The sequence below is a fragment of the Odocoileus virginianus genome, unplaced genomic scaffold (genome assembly GCF_023699985.2).
Source record: "Odocoileus virginianus isolate 20LAN1187 ecotype Illinois unplaced genomic scaffold, Ovbor_1.2 Unplaced_Scaffold_2, whole genome shotgun sequence".
In the NCBI taxonomy this organism is placed as follows: Eukaryota; Metazoa; Chordata; class Mammalia; order Artiodactyla; family Cervidae; genus Odocoileus; species Odocoileus virginianus.
In genome coordinates this window covers 5,372,864-5,393,872 of record NW_027224264.1, presented here as the reverse complement: position 1 = coordinate 5,393,872, position 21,009 = coordinate 5,372,864, and the positions used below count along the sequence as shown (strand labels likewise).

Here is a 21,009-nt window from a genome sequence, read left to right as displayed (position 1 = left end):
TGGGGGGTGGGGTGGGACAGAAGTGGCAGCTTTGTGCTCAAAAGAGTGCAAGAGAAGGTTAAGGTCTCTTAAAGAGAGGCAGGAATTGGCAGGGGTCCCCCATTCCTCCTCACGGGCAGTGTCAGCCAGCAAGTGGATCGCAGATAATTTCAAACCAGTGGCTAATTTAAAAATACCCCTTGAGCTCTGAACACGATCAGCATACTCAGTTCCCTTCCTAGCACCGGGCAGGTTCTTGAGAGGATGAGCAGTGTTAGCCGGGGTCCACAGCTGCCACTGGGAATTTGAGACATGTGTGGCGTGACTTTTGGCTTCAGAGTTAAGTCTAGGGTCCCAGTGCTTACTCGGTCACTAACTGAAATCTTAAACCTATAAAATAAAGGCATTGTGACTAGTTACCATTGAGGTGGAAACTGACTTGGGGAGTGATGGGCTCAGAAAAACAGAGCCATACTGGTGGGGAGAATTGCAAAAGAAAATTCGTGGAGGAGCAGAACTTTTAACCCAAGATTTCAAATGTCTGCAAAGCTCCTGAAGCTGTATATGAAATGGTGTAGGTGTTTGTGTTTTTCTGGTGAGGGTTCATAATTTAGAATTCTCATAAGGTTGTGACATAAAAATTGAAAAGGTCTAAAAAGGCTGTGGGGACCTATCTCCAAGACAGGAGGTGAAGTGCGCTAGTGGCTATGTCCTTTCTGTATCAGAGGGGGTTTCTCCAATTTCTTGTTAGGAATCTCTGGCTGCAGGGGCCCATTTGATACATATTGTCATCCAAAGAAAGGCAGGTTCCTCAGAGCTGAGAAGCTGACCATGAACTGCCATATAGCAAAGTAACGCCTGAATAAATCATAAACAATGGTGAGGAGTTGGCCCTTCATTAGGAAGTAAAGGGAATAGAGCTTTATTTCTGAAAGCTCATTTACCTCATCTGTAAAGTAAGACTAAAAGTGCTAACTACTCTAGACTGCAACCTGTGAGCTGGGAAGCTCACACATAAATTCTCCATACTGGAGTGGTTGGGATGCCTTCCTCCAGGGAATCTTCCCGACCCAGGGATCGAACCTGTGTCTCTTGTGTCTCTTACATCTCTTGCATTGGCAGGTGGGTTCTTTACCACTAGCGCCACCTGGGAAGCTCCGGACTAGCCCAGAGCAGAATCCAATTGCCTGATTTGTGCATACTGCTGCTAGGTTCAGAGGTTGAGAATATACAATATTTAGTTACTATCTCTGACTCTTTAAACTGATTATTTACGGTTATATCTGATACGGACTTAAGGTCACAGGCTAGGGTAGCTTCCCTCCAGCCCCATTTAGGACAACTTAGTCCTTGGTAAGAAAATAACAACAATAGTAAACATTCCAGTTAAATAGATAAAAATGCCTTTATTTCTAAAACATGGCTTAACTACACCCACGGTGTGCTAAGCTTGTTTTGGAATCATCTTGCAGCTCCAAGTAAAACCAGGCCAGTGGAGGAACAGTCGGGGCTATTGGTTCCGGGCACCAAGGTGTCACTACTTCAGCAATTCAATCCACACAGTTATTCTCCAGATGTTTTTTTGTGATGTATGGAGAGTCGTTTTGGGTTCCTCTGTACGATACAGAGGTCCGACCTTGAGGAAGATCGGTAGCCCACATCCTCTGCTTTGATAGGCTTAATGATATGGCCTGGCCTGGTGACAACCTTGGGCATGGTCAGCTTTTGGAGGGCCCTCTGGGTGTTCCATGTAGACCCTATGGGGGTCTGGATGGTCCTTTCAAATTGTTGATGGTGTGTGAATGGATGCGGAAGCACCTGCACCTGCAAAGGAAGGCAGAGTGACTTGGCCTGAGCCAAGGGTGTAAACTCTAATGGCACTTGGCCAGGTAGTTTTAGCACATAAGCCTCAGTCCTACATGATGGCTGTGGTGAGTGGAGCTAGGTATGCCCTTGCACCCATCCAACTTTAGGAGTGCCAAGCTGCTTGATGACATTTGGGAGGGGCCTAATTGGGATCAGAAACTCCCTTCCCCCAGGCTTGCCCAACAATGGAGGGATGAAAAACCATCCCAACAAGGTCCCTGTGGCAAGAGGAACACTAATTAGCTGCAGGGTTGCTGGCCCCCAGCGGGTCTTCCTATATAGCACTGTGACTGCCAGACATCTAAGTACTGGTGTATCTGCGCTTCTCCTGCCTCTTCATCCCCCTCCTTTTCCTCCCCTTGATTCATAGCATTGATGTTTTAAGGAACCCAAAGATTTACTCCCAAATCCTGAACTCCATCAGGCTACTACACTCAGCTCCATGCTCTTCCCAAGTCTCATTTCTTTGCCCAGGACTCTTTTGCACTCCACCAAAGTGCTGGTTTCAGACTTAAATAATCTTTAAATGCTTCCCCAAAGGCCAAAGAGGAGGAAAAAGACATAAGCAGAAAAACGGGGAAGTTACAATCAGTAGTCTCTGGAGATACTCAATGGAACACTCAAAGAGAAGCTTGAGTACTGCCAGGTGGTCCTGGTGGTAGTGAAGGACACAGATTCTTTAGGTTAAGGGAGGGTCTTAGTGGGGTTGACAGTATTATTGAAATCGTATTTTTCTCCTCTCTTCTGTACCTATTAAATAGCTCCCCCCTCTTTAGAATGAAAAATACAACTTATTTCAATATTAAACTGACTAGGGTAGATAGTCATAGATTATCACGGGGTCATAGATTTTCAGAACTGAAGGGAACATAAAGGTCACTGAGTCCCATCTCATTCCCAAGTCTCTTCTATGTATGCTCACACCCCCAGAGCAACCCTTTCTCTCTTTGGACCAGCAGAAAGTTTTTCCTTGAATGGGAATCCTACTTTTCCTCTAACTTCTATGTTATGTGGCTGCACTCCACACGAAAGCCTTCAATAGAGTTGAAGGCCATGATTGTGCTCGTTTGCTCTTCTCTTGGGTAAATATCCCTAGCTCATTATCATATGATACAGTTTTACATCCTTTCACTATCCTGAACAAGTTGGTCTTCATTTTTCTTAGGATGTAGGTTAAACCTATAGCCTCCAAACATTACCTGGACTATAAGCACAAGCCTGAAGAATAGCAACTCTTAGTTTTGTGAGACCCATTTGCATCAGCATTTTCTGGGGTACTGGCTGAAAATGCAAATTTGGGGGCCTCACCAATGCGGCAAAGATTCAATTTTAACCCACCTGCCCAGTAATTAAAACAGCAGAGTCAATCTGGGGAATTATTCATCTCAGAGTCAGTGAAAACAAGAATAGATCTGATCTGTGGTCAAGATCACACACCCCTCTTGACCACAGAGCAGTAGAACACTCCTCCCAAGGAGCAGAGCCAGGCAGCGGAAGAGGAGGCTGCTAAATGGCTCTCTATCCCTCACCTGATGAGCTGCTGCATGGATGCTCCGCTTCTCATTGATAATCACATTTGGCAAATTCTCGTCTTTCCTTGGAGGACTCTCAGGGGCTTTAATGAGAAACCTGGAAAGCAGAACAGCAGGGTGTCTGACTAAGAGCATTAAGGACTTAGTCAAAAGGGCAGAGAGGACACCTGAGGGTGAAGTGGGAGAACCTGGTGCCCTTCTGATGGGCTTTCTTTCCTGTTCTTACCGGCGTCTCTTCTTGGCACTGGGCTTCAGGCCCATACCACCCCACTCGCCCCAGCCAGGCAGAGTCAGGTCCAGGTCCTTTGGCTTACTGGCCTCCACAGCTTCCCTCTTCTCTTTCAAGAAGTCTCTGATGACATCATCCCCAGCAAAAGCTTCCTTTATCATCTGCCTTTTATCTCTCTCTTCTTCATCTTCCTGGGAAGAAACAACAGTTAGGTCTTGCCTCCTGAGCCGAGGTTTGTGGCAAGATGGTTGGGTTGTGACATTTTAGCGCCCTCTAGGGGGAAGTGCGGAACAACGATGGTCTTGCACTACAAACACATCGGCAGCCAACCAAGCTCTGATCTTCTCTCTAGGGTAAACATCCCTAGCTCATTATCATAGGACACAATTTAAAACTTTCAAGAAGGAAGCTGTAGGGTGGAGGAAGGAACCAGTCAGCATCAGGAGGGGGAGCTCCAAGTGGGCCTGGCCAGAATGTGGGAGTCCTTCAGTTTATATCCCTGAAAAGACTGGGGTTCCTCACTTGAGCAGTTTCAATGACTTAATCAGGGAACCCCAGACCATTTGAGATCCCATTAAGTAGAGCAAAACACTGTCAACAGCTCACTGACTCACTCACCTTTGAGTTGTCCTGCTTGGCATCTGGCCAGAGCTTTGAATGAGTCCCTCTGTCCTCTGAGGGCTTTAGAGTCACCCCAGGGAGGATGTGGTGGCTCAGAATTTAAGATGAGGGAGTCTCAGCGGCACTTACGCATTTGCATCTATTAAGGTGTCGCTGGGACCAGCCTGGGCAGTACTATTCCGGACCTCTCAACTACCATGTGCCCCCAGCACAAAACTTCTGATTCTATTGCTCGTGCAGAAGGACACTTTCCACGCCAGCTCTGATTCCCGCCGCCCCCCCCCCCCCACGACCCTGGCTCTGCTTACCAACTTCTGTACAGTCATGGGAACTGCCAAGGACTTCATGGAAGGCGATTTTGTGGTTAGGAGGTTCTGGAGATCAATCATTTGTTCCTTCCTTTTCTTCTCCTTGGGGGCGCCGATATGATCACTTAGATTCTTCTCCAACTGCAGCCCTTCCACTGCAGTTCTGGGAAGCTCCTCGTTTGCAACACACCCTTCCCTGCCCAGCCCCTCCAGCTCGTCCAGAGTCTGAGCTCTCTCTGGCCTCTGCAGAAACATGAGCTCCTCTTCCTCCCTGGCGGTTTCCTCGCTCTGAGCTGTCCTCGCTGAACTCAGTTCTTGCTTCCCTGACTGATGGTTCTCCATGATGAGCTTCTGAGACAGTGCCCTCAATTTGGACAGCACCTCCTGGCTGCTAGGATCTGGGGGAAGCAATGAAAGGTGTCAGAAAAGTAGGGTGGATGGTGTCTCACCAGCATTTATTGACCTCTTGCTGGGCATGGGGCACCAGGGGAGACAGGCTAATGACAAATGGGTAAGAGAAGATGCCATTCATTGGATCTCCTGGTGATTACACTACCTGTCAGGTCACAGGCAATGGAGTGTAGGAGTTAAAAGCAGCACTCTAGGAAGCAGGTGTTTTGGGTCCTGTTCCCAGCTTTGCCAGTGACTCTGTATTAAGTAGAGCCATGGCTTAATTTGCCCAGAGAGCAGGCTCTACTTGGGAGGATCGCTCCAAATTCCACATTTTTTAAAAAAAGCTGTTGTAGCAACTGGCTTCTAAAAGCAACTTTGTTGTCATTCATTGAGTTGGCCAAAACGCTGATTTTTCTTTTGCAGCTTATGGGAAAAACCCAAAGAAACTATTTGGCCAACACAATATTATTTGTAATTTCTTTTTTTAATTTCTAAAAACTGTTACGTCCTATTTGTAATTTACACTGTAATTTTCTACTTGCTTCTAGACTGTACCCTGCATTGACTCAAGTTGCTCCTATTCCCAAGTTCATCCTTTTCTCTAGCTCTGGCTTGAAGTCAATGGCACAAGCTACTTAGATCTGGCCTGAGGATATGTGTGTTTATTGTCAAGGATCAACTTTCCTTGCTCATTTTGTTTGGGGTCCATGCCTTCCCACTGTTTGAGGATACTATTTCCCCAAAGGTTTGAGATCTTTCATATTTATCATCTGTATGTGCTAAGTTGCTTCAGTCATATCAGACTCTTTGCAACCCCATGGCCTGTAGCCTGCCAGGCTCCTCTGTCTGTGGGATTCTCTAGGCAAGGATACTGGAGTGGGTGGCCATGTCCTCCTCCAGGAGATCTCCCTGACCCAGGGATTGAACCCATGTCTCTTATCTACCTTTCATTCCACAACCAACTGTTTGATATATTTCACTAGACAGGCAGTTTTTGAGGGGTCTGGGAGGAACCATCCTGGCCTGTGGCTAGTGCTTTCTACAATCCTTTTGGAAGTGACTTATAATTACTAACCCTGGAACTCTTTAGCTGAAAACCTCAAGTAAAGGTCCCCTAATACATGCTAAACAACAGCTTAAAAAAATTTTTTTTAAGCCATGGAAAAACAGAATCTTGGTGTCATGTAAATGCATTCATTATTCTTACAGGAAATATAATTGGACCAGAGAATCTGACCTGACCAGGTGATTACTGAGTGCAGTTAGTTTCCTGAGCAGGCTTTATAACGCCCTGCTTTGTCCCCAGAACGGGAACTCCAACCTGCCTCAAAGGTGCCAAGGTTGCTAATATATATAATATGCAAATAGAGTCTGAGCATGGGGTAACAATTCTAATTTACCCTGTACCTTGTAGTCAGTCATTCATTCCTATCAAGAAAGTCGCACCCCACATCAACATATCAACCAGCATTAACAGAGTGCTAAAAATGCCACTCCTCCTCCCCAAACAAAGCAGACAACTGCAGTGATGATCTGAAGACATTTCATAATATCTCAAAATACACTTTTGCGTCTGCGGGTGTGAACGATTTTCAGATTTGCCAGCCCACCACATGCACCGCTGTCTGGCTTGCGGGTCCCAGTGATGTTAACTCCTGCCCCTCCTTCAAGGATGGGGTACTTCTGTCTTTCTGAAGACTGAATACATACTCTAGAGCCATGCGGCTGCCCGCTTATGAAATGCCTTTGAAGAAAAACGGTCATAATGAATGTATTTTCTCTTCAGGGACCCATGGCACTCTCTTGAAATGCCCTAGAGCCTAATCTCTGCAGCGGGTGGGTGGGCAGAGTTTTCCTCTTTGGCCAAGAGCACCAGCATCAGGCAGCACCCCCCTGTGGTGTACCACTGCTCACCCTTTCTTACACGCCTGTGCACTGGCTCCGCCATGTGGTTGAGCTCAGACTTCTGTCTAAGTGATCTCCTTTCCTCAAATTCTTTCAAGAGAGTTTCTTCTTCCACCACTGCTCTTTCTTCCTCACTTTCAGAAGTCTCCTGGGCTTCAGGCTCAGCAGGGTCTTCCAGGTCTTTCTGGACCTCAGCCTCTTTGGCATCACTGAAGTGATTCTGCAACATCCAGGGGTTCAGCCCATTTGCCTTTATCTGCACCCCATTCACCATGTCAGGGACAAGAGGTTCTTCCTCTTCCTCCTGGCCTTCCTCCTCTTCCTCACTCTCAGAGGCTGCCCAGACCTTCTGCGTCAGCTCTTTGTTCCTGGCCAGCTGTTCCTGCATAGCCTGGCGAGCCTGGGGGAAAGGCATAGCACGAGCGCCTGTCATTAGTGACCACAGTCATACCTCTCCCAGTCCACTCCTCAGAGCTGCCTCCTCTCAGTCTTCCTGGTACCTACCATTTAAACTGCTTATACACCATTGTGTTAACAGGTATGGAACAAAATGGAAGACAAATTCTTTGTTCTCAAGGAATCAACATGTGAAATATGTTTTTTTTTTTACACACACAACTCCTCTCTTCTTTAACTGGACTTGCCTTTGGTGCTGTTTCCCTTTCATCTCTCCTTTTCCACCTTGTTTCTGGTCATTTTCCTCTCTGCCTTAGAAATTTTCTGATGCCTTTTTAGATTCCTGGTTTTCCATTCATCCACATGGTTTTTTTTTTTCCCAATTCTGCTTCTGCTAGCATCCTTATGGACTGCTTTGCCTTCATTTCCTCCAATTCCATATCTCCTTTCACCCTGATGGTGTCTTACCTCCAGGTCATATTTGGCCATAATTGCCTTTGATTTTGCCCACTTCCCACTGTTCTGGTGCTTAAGGCTCATTCGCTCCTGGAAAGAAAGGGCACAGTGAGTTCCTTATTGCTTTCTAGGGAAAGCAGGTTCAAGGCTTGGGGGCCAGAGGCAGCCTCACCATCATTCTGGCTTTGTCAAGTTTTTTCAGTTCTTCCAGTGCTGCAGCAGGATTGACCTTCTGCAGCTTCTCAAAATCTTTTAAGGCTTGCTTGGCCTTTCTTTTCTTCAGAATTCTGTGATACCTATAGGGTGAGAGAGGCATGAAGGAAGAGATATAGCTGAACCACTGGTGCCACACATGTAAGCGCCCCCACCACACGAGGGGTCTTCTAGTGCCAGGGATGGACTGGACGTCACAGAGCTAGCTGACTTCAGGGAGCCGGCTGGAGGCCTGCAAGGCTTGGTGGGACCCTCAGTCCCTGCAGCCCCCATGGGCAGACCTCCACAAATGAGTCCCCTCCGCTTCTAGAGCACAAACACAAGGGAAGAGCAGAACATTATTCCAAAAGGCAAAAAAAGCAGGAAGGAAGCCCTGTTGGCTTCACAGCTGTTAAGTCAGAGCTCATTCAGCAGAACCACTCCGTGATGCCCTGGAAGGCAGTGAAAGTAACTGAACAGTCCTGTTTTTAGCAAATCCAAGATGGAAAGCCAAAGCCAGAGGAGCAGGCACCGCTGAAGTGGGCAAAATTCCCTGAGGTTGGTTTGAGGAAAAAAGAGGCCAGTCACCCCTCTTTGGGACTTTGCCTACAGGACCCCACAGCTGCCATGGGAAAGGTTCTCTCCTAAAGACTTGTGGTTAGCCATGCCACTTTCCCATGGAACCCAAGGCTGGTTCACAGGGGCTTCCTTACTTTTTGCTTTTGATTCTCTTCTCTCTTCGAGCCCTGGCCTCATAGTAGGACTGCAGGGCCCGGGCCCTTTGAAGCTCTGCTCGGCGCATCTTTACCTACAACGAATGACATTTACAGTGACCCCTAGGATTGATAGCAAATGCTGGGAGAAACAAAGTATGCCTGGGTGGATCAAAGGGCTCAGCACACTTACCTCCTCCAGGCTCATAGCTTTGAGAGAGGCCTTTTCCACGGGAGTCAGTAAAGGGTCTATCACGGGCTGCTTGTTCTTACGGAGAAGATTAAATATCTCCTGCTCCAGGGGAGTTCCTGCCTTAAGGAGGTAACAGAACACTCTAAGTCTTAAGTCATGCTCCTAGAGTCTCCCTCTTTACAATCCTTTGGCCATCTACTCTGACACAGTGATTGGCATCACAAATTGGACAGGATGGGCTGTTACAGAAAAAGAAGGGGGTTCTAGGCTTGCTGTTCAAGGGTGCAGATAAAGCCTTACATTTTATTCTGATTTAAGGTAACTTCACTGAGGTTACTCTCTAATATTACTGAGGGAATCACTCTGTGTTCAGATGACCAATGTATATAAAACAATACCATTCTCTTAAGAATCAAAGCAGGATGCTCTTAAGGTAAATGCCTGCAGGACAGAGGAACAGCAGTACCAAATTGTCAGTCTAGAGAGTTGCAAAACAAAATGGTCCCTGAATTCTTATGTATATTTGAAGCAGATTACTCTTAACACAAAGTTAGGGACCTCAGATCTGTATCAGTCTCCCTTTTAAGAATATTTCTAGAGGAAAGGGGAGGTTAGGTCTTAAGATGAGCACAAAAAGACACCGCCTTTAACAAAATGACCTCCAGGTAATTAGCCTGCTTCCTGACAGTTCAAATTTAACTCTAGTCAATTTTTAACTTGGCTCTGATGCCTCATTTCCCAGATAACTTTGCATGCTAGGTGGTGTCTACGCTAATGAAACAAAATGGACTGTGAACCAGTGACTTCACATGTCAACAAAAGACCCCATTTGCTGCTTGACTGATATTGTAAGGATGGCTAAAATAATCAGGCTGATCATGTCATGGTCCACTTTGGCAAGGCATAAAGATAGCCCTGGGCAAGAGCCAGTTTCAAACCTCATGCACATGTTTTATGTGGTTTTCTTGAAAAGCCATATATATCACAGTCAGTGTTAAACTTACAAATATCTGGACAAATGCATAAACACACATCATCCCATGTTATACCACCCTACTGATGGAACCATAAACCTATTCTACTGAATAGTAAAGGTGCATGTTCTTCCATTTTTAGTATTTGCAGTAGTGATCAATCACAGGCTACAAAGTGATTTATATTACAATGTTGTAATCTCCCTCTGATTCAATTCAATTTACAAACACTTATTGATTGTAGCTACATTCCAGGCACTTGTGTGGGGTGCTAGGAATACACAATTAATTAAGATAGTTCCTGTCCTCATAGAGCTCACAGCCTTTCAGAGGAAAGAGCCACTGCACCACCACCAACATGATGGGTTAGAAGTCCACAGGAGTAATCACAGAGGAAGGAACAATTCTGATTAGGAGATGGGGTAGGCTTGGGGAATGAAGACACTTTTTGAATTAGGCTTTGAGGCATCAGCACAATTCTACAAGGAGGGGGAAAAAAAAACTAAAGGGAGAGATGTGTATAAGCAAAACACAGATCTAGGGAAGAGAAAGATATGTTAGGGAACAATGCATTGTCCAGTGTAGCTAAGATGCCAGGTACTTCTGTCTTATTCTGTAAGTGGAGAGCCTTTTGAAGGATTTTAAGCAGAAAAGTGACAACTGGTGCTGTGTTTTGGAGAGAAAAGCCTGGTGACTGTGTAAGGGGTTCTATGGAAAGTGTCAAATGAAAATGAGACAAGGAACCAGGGCTGTGAGACAGAATTACAGGACTCACCCCCTGCATGGGCTGGCAGTTGAGGGGAGGAGTTATGTCACTGGCTGAGGGACAGCATGAAGGTCATAGTACAGCTTAGGTATCTGGGGAAGGAAAATACTAGGCGTACTTTGTCGTGTGTCAACTTTAGGTGCACTGGGGAGACCCAGGCGAGGCCTGTGAGTCACGTGGAACACGGGTCCAGAAATCAGGAGTTGACAGTGATCTGTACCATATTTACAGCCCAAGAATAAAAAAGGACTGAGAAAGTCAGATAAAAACCAAAACAGACACGAAAACAATGACAAGCCTAAGTTCCAAGGCAGCAGTTTTAATCACAATATGTTAACGGTGTCAAATAGGCTGAAGACACAGAGGACCTGGGATGTGGCCATTGGGAGGCCCCTCACTAATGCACTTGGAAAGAAGTTTCAGGAAGGTAGTAGGGAAGAGGGAGACAGAACAGGGACCAGCTCTTTCCAAAGCATGTTCCTCATCAGCTGACAAGGTTTACTTCATTTTTGTAAAGTTTAAATTCAGTGGATTTGATTTTTAATAAAATCAGTTTGTCCTGTAAGTCAAAGGGGTTTCTTTACCATCTTTTCATAGCATTTAAAAGGCTGTCTGGCATACACTGTGGTCTGCCCACCTCTCAGAGGGGCATGTGCTATTTTCTAGCAACCAGACCCTGCCAACACCCCCCAGCCCCACCCCCAGGCACGCTGAGAAAGGAAGGTTTTGAGGAGCACACTTCTGGAAAGGGTGGTGCCAGCTGCTAGGGGAGGGAAGGAGGGAGAGGGTGGTAAGTTACCTTACATCATTTCTAGCACTTTGCCGTTTACAAATGCTTTCTCACACATTATCCCCTTTAATGCTTCTCAGCTAGAGTCAAATGGAATTTTAGGTAGCTGGACCAAAACTCTAAGTGCTGACTTTTTAGATTCTTTATTTCCAGGAACACTAGTATACTGCTAGCCCCTGGGCTCTGGCCTCTAAGGTGCTACTAGCCACCAAGGACCCTCTGACTTCTCTGTGCCATGTTGGTATAATTTCTCAAAAATGAACCTCAGACTGGCTGCACCATTCTCAGTGCAACCCCTCCCCCACCATCTCATCTTTAATGACCAATTTGGCATTTGCCTGTCACCTCCAAAATCACACCAGCATTTGGAAAAAGCAAGGTGCAGAACAGTGTGGAGTAGATTACTACTACTTTTTTTATTTTAAAAAATGAGATAAACATAAATATATCCATAAAACTTTTAATTTAATAAGAACAAATAACTTGTAGGAGTGGTGACCTCTGGGTGGGAGTATGGGGATAAAAATGAGCAGATGGGGGACAGGGGTGGGGTCAAATGCTCATTTCTTCTATACTTATTTTCAAATCCTGCAAATTGTATTACCTCTTAAAATTTTTTTCCTAAAGTCTCCCTTCCATCCTGCAGCCACACTTTAAACCTGATCTCATTTTCATGTGGAAAAGGAAGCATCCTAGAAAGAGAATGGTGGTGACTTTCAATAACAACATCAGAAACAGAGTTTATCCCCATAATAAGCAACACCTTGCTCAATGTCTAGCTATGGCGGCAAGCCATGTTTACTTTGATGAGCTTTAATCATCTCAACTTCCTGACACATACTACACCATTTTGGGATTTACAGAAAGCAGAGAAACCATCTATCGGGGGTTTAGGTGCTGCTGTTTTGGACTGTCTTTCTGCTGAAAACAGAATACCCCCTTATAGACTCCATAACCAATGGTGTATTGGAAAAGAAAGGCTATCTGTTCTGAAGTTGTTCAGACTAAACACTGACACTTCAGGGACAACATGGGATTACTAACTTTAATTTTGCCATTGGCATAACTACTGTTCCACCTCTGGCCCCATCATTTATCACCACCACCATTTCATAACAGATAAGCTATTTCAACACCATTAAAGTGGAAAGAATAACTTCATAATAAAAAATAGCTGACAACCCCACACCACCATATTCACAATTACCCTTACAGTTCAGATGATTGAAAAATTTGCCTGATATCAGTGCTTGGGAAACCCAGCTCTAAAATATAATTTTTATTTTCTGCAGCTCAGTCATAATGAGTTACTTGCTAAGATTCTAGTCATTATCACCAATCTGCTATATTTTAATGTGGTGTTCCTTTTCAACTAAACTTTGGTTCTGCTGCTCATATATCCTGCCTAAGGCATCATTAATGCTGCCAGGTTGCTGACTCTCCCCAGATTAGAATGCTGGCTGTAAAAGCTTTTAAAAAACCAGCGTGTGAAAAAGCAAACATCATGATGTTCCTTCTCTATTGGCAAATCAGACATCGTCACACAAAAACATGGAGATAATCATGTGTATGTTGGGGCGGGGCGGGGGGGGGGTGCTCCCTGGTGGATCCGACAATCTCCCTGGTGGTAAAGAATCTGCCTGCTACTGCAGGAGACGTGGGTTCGATCCCTGGGTTGGGAAGATCCCCTGGAGAAGGAAATGGCAACCTGCTCCAGTATTCTTGCCTGGGAAACCCCATGGACAGAGGAGCCTGGCGGGCTACAGTCCATGGGGTGGCAGAGTCAGACACAACTCAGGGACTGAACAACAACAACCATGCAGGGGGCATGCCAAGCTGAGGAAGGGTGAGCTACTGCCTATGAATCTTGCTCTCCCACCCCCTCCCTTTCTAATCATTCAACCAAAATGACCACAGCTGCCATTCCTGCTTAACATGTCTAACAAGACCAACTGCAGGCTCTGCAGTGTCCATGCTGTGTGACCTCACCTTTCAAGGGGCACTAACCTTCCAGCCACTGACCACATGTTCGATGGGAGCAAAGGCTGACTGGGGCTTGCTCAGGGGAAAAACCAGCTGCTCTGCTTGCCGGTTCTTCAGAACGACAGGATCCCATTTGGAGAGGATTTGGGAGCTTTTATTGAATGCCACTTGTCTGTGGATCTGAAACAGGCAAAAGCACACAGAAAGAAAGAGCCACGAAATGAATCATTAAACTCAAAAGAACCAGCAGGAAATTAGGAGGCCAAGTTACTCAGTCCAAGAAAGAATCAGGATGCTAGAGATTAGCTCTTACTTACTTCTCAGGACTGCACTTGCCCTGAGATTAGTTTTAATCTTTTCCAAGGTGAGGCAACCACAACTTGCCCCCCTCCCACTTCTCAAGCCTTCCCCGCTTCTCATCTTGCCCTTTTTTTCTTGGTCAGTTTCTTCCCCTTAGTGGACCACATTTTCTTTGACTTACCCGCTCAATCTCTTCTCTGTGAAGTGGTAACTCCACAGTCTTCTTCGATTTCACTCGATTCAGCTGCTTTTTCACAGCAACCAATGAGGATGAAGTTTTAACAGGCTCAAGCAGATCTGAAACGACCAGCTTTTCTCCTGATCCTGTAGAAAGCCAAACTTTCTGGTCAGACTGAGAAGTGAGGCAAAACCTTAGCATCACCTTAGCAGAAAGTCCTGGTAGCCAGGCAAGTGTGCAGGGAAGCAGGAAGAACCCTCTTACTTCCATCACTAGCCAGAGTGATGGCACTGCTTTCCTACATCCCCAAACGTGTTTAAGTGTAGAAGAGAGAAAACTGTTTAAAACAGTCATTTGATTTTCTCCTGGTCTTTCTGGTTCCACGCTTGCCCACTGCAATTCATTCTTCACACAGCAGCCAGTGTTTTGAAACTGTAAACCACAGGATGTCATGATACTGCAGAAAGTCCTCCAATGGCTCTCCATTATTCTCACGGCTCAGTGGGTAAAGAATCTGCCTGCAATGCAGGAGACCCAGGTTTGATTCCTGGGTCGGGAAGATCCCTCTGGAGAAGGAAATGGCAAACTACTCCAGTATTCTTGCCTGGAGAATCCCACGGACAGAGGAGCCTGGAAGGCTACAATCCATGGGATCACAGGAGTCGGACACGACTCTTAGTGACTAAACCACCACCCTGTCTGCCTCTCCAACCTCAAGTTATCCGCAAGTGGAGGATGGTCCAGCCACACTGACCTTGCCCTTCTTCTTCAAACATGCCGACCATGTTATCTCCCTCAGCGCCTTTGTACCAGCTGCCCCCTCACCTGGAACACTACTCCCTCTCTCTGCATACTTGACTTTTCCTGTTATTCAGATCTTGGTTTAAGTTTTGCCTCTTCAGAGCCATTTCATTCATGCCTAGCCAAAGGAAAGTAGCCGCTTTGCCACCCGACTGTATCATTTTGTTATAATTCACTTACTGTTTCACTGCCTTAGAATGTAAGCCCCAGGAAGTCACTTATTCTTTACTCTGTAGCTAAACCAATCCTGAAACTTACACACAGTAGAAGTACAGTATTTGCAGAATGGGTAAGCTTGGGAGAATACATTGTTACCAGTGCTGAAATGTTACAGTAATGATTACTGGAAGTGCCTAACTCATTCACCTTGCCTAAGTTGTGAATACAGTGGGAAAGATTTGGCACCTAGACTCAGTATCAAGTGAAAATCTCAACTCTGCTATTTACTAGATCATATATTCTCAATTGGGGTGATATCATTTCCCCACCCAGGGGTAAAAATTGGTTCTTAGGTGAGTGGGCGTAAGAAAAAAAAAACCTAGATACAGTTAGCTCATCAAGCTCTATGGCAGATCTTGACTGTGGCCTTTTCATTTTCTTTTAGAAATGGAAGAAATTCAAGAGCATCCGATTACCCTTCTTCATCTACTCATGGGTTAAGTGTGTATGGTATGATTCACAACCACATCAAAAATAGCTGGAAAGAGGGCGCCAAGGGAAAGTAGACCATTATGCTTTTGGAATTCCACAAAGTCCATGCAGACAGTTTCCTTTGTTAACTTACCTTCAGAACTTACACTGAACTCCGACACCTTCAGACTAGCCTCAGACCTCTCAGCCAATTTCTGCCTGAAATTAAGCAAAACAGAATACATAGAGAATGGATACATTCTGCTGGGGAACAAACACCTCTCTTCAAACAATGCTTTGGTTTCATGTTTATTCTAGAGTTAGGTTTTGTCACAAAATAACCAGGAAATCTTTTCCTAAGCTGGACACAGTAGTTTAACCATCTATTAATGAAAACAGCCTCTCAAAAACACAAGGCAATGCAAGGTAGCCATGGTGAAAAAGGTATTGGGCTTGGATTCAAACATGTCTGGATCTGAATACCCGATCTGCCACTTATTCTAGTGACTTTGGGACATGTCAATCTTATTTTCTATTTGAAGAAGCTGAAGTGCAGAGGATTTGCCTACAGTCTCCAAAGTACATGCTCTTAACAATGATGCTGAAAAATGTTGTCTTTGGCACTGAGTAAATGTTAGCTGCAGATAAGTCCCATGGAATCAGCTAGTTAGAAATGTCCATATTGAAGGGAATGCTACCTATCCTTTCCATTAAGTGAACTGATTGATTCCAGAAGCTTCTGATGCTTTCTTTCTCCATCATTGTCCCCCTGGAAACAGAAAAAGGAAGAACCATCAGAATGATGAGGGGAGGGAAAAGACAGTATGAAAATTGAGGCCTGTGTAAAATCTCCCATTCTTTTGGTCAGTGGAGAACTGGGAAATCAGATGAGGTCTGGCATGCAAGCATTCCAGCTCAAACAGGAAGAACTTCTTCAAAAAGCCAGATTTCCCCACTGTAAGGAATATAGAGCCTTAGTAATCAGGAGCTAATGCCATGCTTCTGTCTTAACTGGTTTTAAGAAAAGTGCCATGAGAATAATATTTCTGTATAGAATATATAGTGTGATCTGACATGGGAACCTTGACATAAAAAAAGCCAATCTAAGTAGTTTTCTCAAGAGAATAAAGAGCTGGAATTCCTATAGCAGCTGCCCAGCTTAATTATGCATGTGTATACTTCAGTCAGAAAATCAAGTAACTCTCTATGGAAATCCAAACTTGGAAATAGGGAAATCATATGGCACACACACTCCAAGTGGCACCACTGAGCCCCCTCCCCAGAAACTACACTTAGCATCTCAGCATCAAGCTGCCATAGCTTTGAACTGAGTCTGTGAGCATCTACACTTTATCTTGATTTATTTTGTGTTTCCATTAGCAAGGTATGTCCAAAGGTAATCACTTCTTTGTTTTATGCCATTTTGGCTTAGGTTTCATTGGAATGCTCTAATTTGGAAACCTGTAACTCTAATTTATTTGTGAGACCTGAACAAGTACAAACAATGCTGCCACCCCTTTTCCTTCCATGAAGTGTGCCCTCTACCCTAATTTTGAAACAGAAGGGAAATTGGAGAAGGCAGTTTAGCAGGTGTCACTCACTTCATCTTCACTGGTACTCAAGGGGTGGTCTTTTGGCAAATCCTCTAGTTCTTTCTGTTGGTTCGAAGCCAGAAGGTTGCTAAAGGAGATAAAAAGAGATACTATCACTTGAAGCAATTTTTCTTATATTGAAATGGTCTTGAAAACATAACTTCAGTTCTCAGTACAGAACACTCTTATCCCCTGGAAGAGGTGCAAACCAAGTAGTATTGAGCATCTTTGGAAATTTTCCAAGACATAAAATCTGGACTGCAGAAGGCAGGCATCACCTGTTAAAAGGTGAGCAGTGTTAGTAATACCCATACAGAACTGCATGAAAATGGAAAGATCTAACACTCTTCAGTGATTGATTAGCACTGCATTTCCCACGGACCTCTGGGAGGCTGTAAAAATGTCAGACCCTAGGTAAGGTGGCAGAAGATGCTGTTGCTGGCCCTTGAGGCAAGGCAACTTCACTATTAATATTTCTAAGCATCCGCCACATGGAAGACACCTGTATAAGTGCTGCTTACTCAAAAGTGACATCTTGATCACCTGTTCTCAGAAATCGGAAAACAGGGGATTGGAAGAAAGCAGCTGGAGCTTGCTCAGCAAAGTAGGTACTTTATTAAAATGTCGTGGATGACTCCAATTAACAAAGGTTTCCAAGATAAGGCGAGTTTATAACGAAGTCACTGCCTGCGCAGTAGGCGGAAACGCTCCGCACCGGCGGCATCAAAAGAAGTCACGTGATGAGGAAAGCGCTACATATTAACTTAGCTGGAGAGGGAGAAACCGCAACAGGACCAACAGGGATGAGACTAAGAAGATGGAGAGCGGAGGGGGCGAATTAAATTAACAGGGCTTTGAAGGCTGGATCATGGAAATAGTAACGAATGGTGAGATCCTGGGAGGGGAACAACTGTCGCCAGCTAATAGATGGCCTCTGTTTCTCAAAAGCCGGGAAAACCGACCCCCAGCGAGGCTCAGACCCCTTCCCCGATCGCTACCCCTCACCTCTCTGCAGCCTGGTTCGCGCTCATCTCAGCAGCCTGTCTCTCACATGGACCAGGAGTGGAAGTCGAAAAGAAACCAATTTCCGTACCGGCCGCAAAGCAATTTTGGCTTCCGCCAATCACACGCGACTAGTGGCGTCACTTCCGGCCCGCCCCGAGGTGTGCAAGGAACTAAGCAGTTCGGGAGGCGCCCGCGGGGAATCGGGAGTCTGGAGGAAAAAGCGTGTCAGCGGGTGGAGCTCTGCTCTCCCCACCCACCTCTCAGCTCTTCAGCGCGTCAGCGTCCGTCTTCCCGGCCCCGGGTTTCCAGGCGGCTCGGGCGGGTGAGGTTAGCACGAGGGTGCCGCGCTGTCGGGGACCGGGCTGAGCCTTGGTGGCCCTGCCTGATCCAAAAGGAGAGGCTCCGGCGTCTGTCGGTGATTGACAGCGTCCTGCGAGCCTGCAGCCAGCCAGCTCGAGGCGTTATTGACCGCCGGGGAAGTGACCAGCATTGTGCTAAGACCCTGGCGGTCCGCCGGTGGACAACAAAGCAAGTTTCCTGCCCTCTTAAGGAAAAAAGTCCTTTATCACCCCGCTTCCCCTTGTAACTGCAGCTCTGGGTTCCTACTTCCTACATAACAAAGTTTCATTCAAGAATGGGCTGTGTCTGTGGCTGCAACTTCCTCCTCTCCCATCAACCTTTAAGAAATTTTCTTTAATTAAAAGTAGAAAAGTAATACACGGAAAAATACACTTATTTTTCGAAGCTTCTCCCATTTTGTTTTCACCCCACCATTCCGCTGAACCTACTCTGGACAAGATCATCTTGTTACTAAATAAAAGGGATACTTCTTGGTCTTTGCCTTCCCAGAAGTCTGTGGTATTAGATGCTGTTGGTTTGTGTTCTTAGTGATATTCAGGGAATGTTTTTGAGCAACTACTGTATGCTAGGCCCCTTGGCACTGGCGATACACTGGTGAATAAAACAGACATGTTCCATGGCCTTATACAACCTACTTTCTACTGGGGTTAAAGACAATTTTGTCATGGTTGCAACTCCATCCTGGGCTCCCACGACTCCACTCTCCTGGTATCTTAGCTTTATGACCATTTCCCAACGTCTTCTCTGCTGGATATCTTTTATGTACAAACTCCCTAAATGATGATGCTCCTTAGGTTCTGTACTCAGCGCTCTTTTTTTATACCATGTGCTCTTCTTAAGCCTTTAACACTTGTATCAGTTCAGTCCCTCTGTCGTATCTGACTCTTTGTGGCCCCATGGACTGCAGCAGGACAGGCTTCCCTGTCCACCAACTCCCAGAGCTTGCTCAAACTCATGTCCATCAAGTTGGTGATGCCATCCAACCATCTCATTCTCTGTTGTCCCCTTCTCTTCCTGCCTTCAATCTTTCCCAGCATCAGGGTCTTTTCCAGTGGTCAAAGTATTGGAGTTTCAACTTTGGCATCAGTGCTTCAGTGAATGTTCAGGACTGATTTCCTTTAGGATTGACTGGTTTGATCTCCTTGCTGTCCAAGGGACTCTCAAGAGTCTTCTCCAACAACACCACAGTTCAAAAGCATCGATTCTTTGGCACTCAGCTTTCTTTATGGTTCAACTCTCACATCCATACATGACTACTGGAAAAACCATAGCTTTGACTAGATGGACCTTTGTCGGTAAAGTAATGTCTCTGCTTTTTAATATGCTGTCTAGGTTTGTCATAGCATTTTCTTCCATGGACCTGGAGAAGGGAAAGACTACCCACTCCAGTATTCTGGCCTGGAGAATTCCGTGGACTACAGTCCATGGGGTCGCAAAGTCGGACATGACTGAGTGACTTTCAGTTCTTCCAAGGAGCAAGCATCTTTTAATTTTATGGCTGTAGTCACCATCTGCAGTGATTTTGGAGCCCAAGAAAATAGTCTGTCACTGTTTCCATTGTTTCCCATCTATTTGCCATGAAGTGATGGGACCGGATGCCATGATCTTAATTTTTTGAATGTTGAGTTTTAAACTGGCTTTTTCACTCTCCTCTTTTACTTTCATCAAGAGGCTCTTTAGTTCCTCTTTGCTTTCTGCCATAAGGGTGGTATCATCTGCATATCTGAGATTATTGATATTTCTCCCTGCAATCTTGATTCCAGCTTGTGCTTCATCCAGTCCGGCATTTCGCATGATGTACTCTGCATATAAGTTAAATAAGCAGGGTGACAATATACAGCCTTGAAGTACTCCTTTCCCAATTTGGAACTAGTCCATTGTTCCATGTCCAGTTCTAACTGTTGCTTCTTGATCTGCATACAGATCTCAGGAGGCAGGTAAGGTGGTCTGGTATTCCCATCTCTTTAAGAATTTTCCACAGTTTGTTGTGATCCACACAGTCAAAGGCTTTAGTGTAGTCAATGAAGCAGAAGTAGATGTTTTTCTGGAATTCTCTTGCTTTTTCTATGATCCAGCAGATGTTGGCAATTTGATCTCTGGTTCCTCTGCCTTTTCTAAATCCAGCTTGAACATCTGGAAGTTCTCAGTTCACATACTGTTGAAGCCTAGCTTGGAGAATTTTGAGAGCATTACTTTGCTAGTGTGTGAGATGAGTGCAATTGTGTGGTAGTTTGAACATTCTTTGGCATTGTTTTTCTTTGGGATTGGAGTGAAAACTGACCTTTTCCAGTTCTGTGGCCACTGCTGAGTTTTCCAAATTTGCTGGCATATTGAGTGTAGCACTTTAACAGCATCATCTTTTAGGATTTGAAATAGCTCAACTGGAATTCCATCACCTCCACTAGCTTTGTTCGTAGTGATGCTTCATATCAGGACTTGTATCAGTACTTGTATCATGACTTCAAAAATCTACATTTCTAGCCCAGATCTCTTTCTTGAACTCCAGACTAGTATCTTAGATTGCAATGTGGCAATTTGTTCCTCAGGCACATCAACTGTAAAGTATTTGGTGATTTCTCTCTTTTCTATCAGAATTTTGTATTTCCCATCTCTATGACTGGCACCATCAACTATCCAGTTAGGCAAGTCTGAAACTGAGTCACCTTAGATTCCTCTCTCCCTGATGATTTACAGTGATTCCCTTGCATTGCCAGTTCTACTTCCTAAATCTCTCTCATGCAGCTCACCACCTTTCTGCCATTGGAAATCTAGACATTGCCATTGTGTCAGACCCTTGCAATTTCAAGCCTGTGGTATTGCTGTAATCTGTTGTAGAGAAGGGGAGCT

At 45.2% G+C, this 21,009-nt stretch overlaps 1 protein-coding gene across 1 annotated transcript; it reads right to left on the bottom strand.

Annotated features, from left to right (window-relative positions):
* Window positions 1-1,529: 1,529 nt before the first annotated feature.
* Window positions 1,530-17,909, bottom strand: UTP14A (UTP14A small subunit processome component). The gene is given in 16 exon segments (XM_020889692.2): window positions 1,530-1,562; window positions 1,564-1,803; window positions 3,375-3,474; window positions 3,604-3,797; window positions 4,536-4,933; window positions 6,843-7,233; window positions 7,698-7,775; window positions 7,858-7,981; window positions 8,591-8,685; window positions 8,784-8,903; window positions 13,321-13,476; window positions 13,778-13,920; window positions 15,360-15,424; window positions 15,904-15,974; window positions 16,807-16,885; window positions 17,803-17,909. Coding segments are annotated over 16 exon segments (2,313 nt in total). The 5' UTR covers window positions 17,829-17,909.
* Between the last annotated feature and the right edge of the window lie 3,100 nt (window positions 17,910-21,009).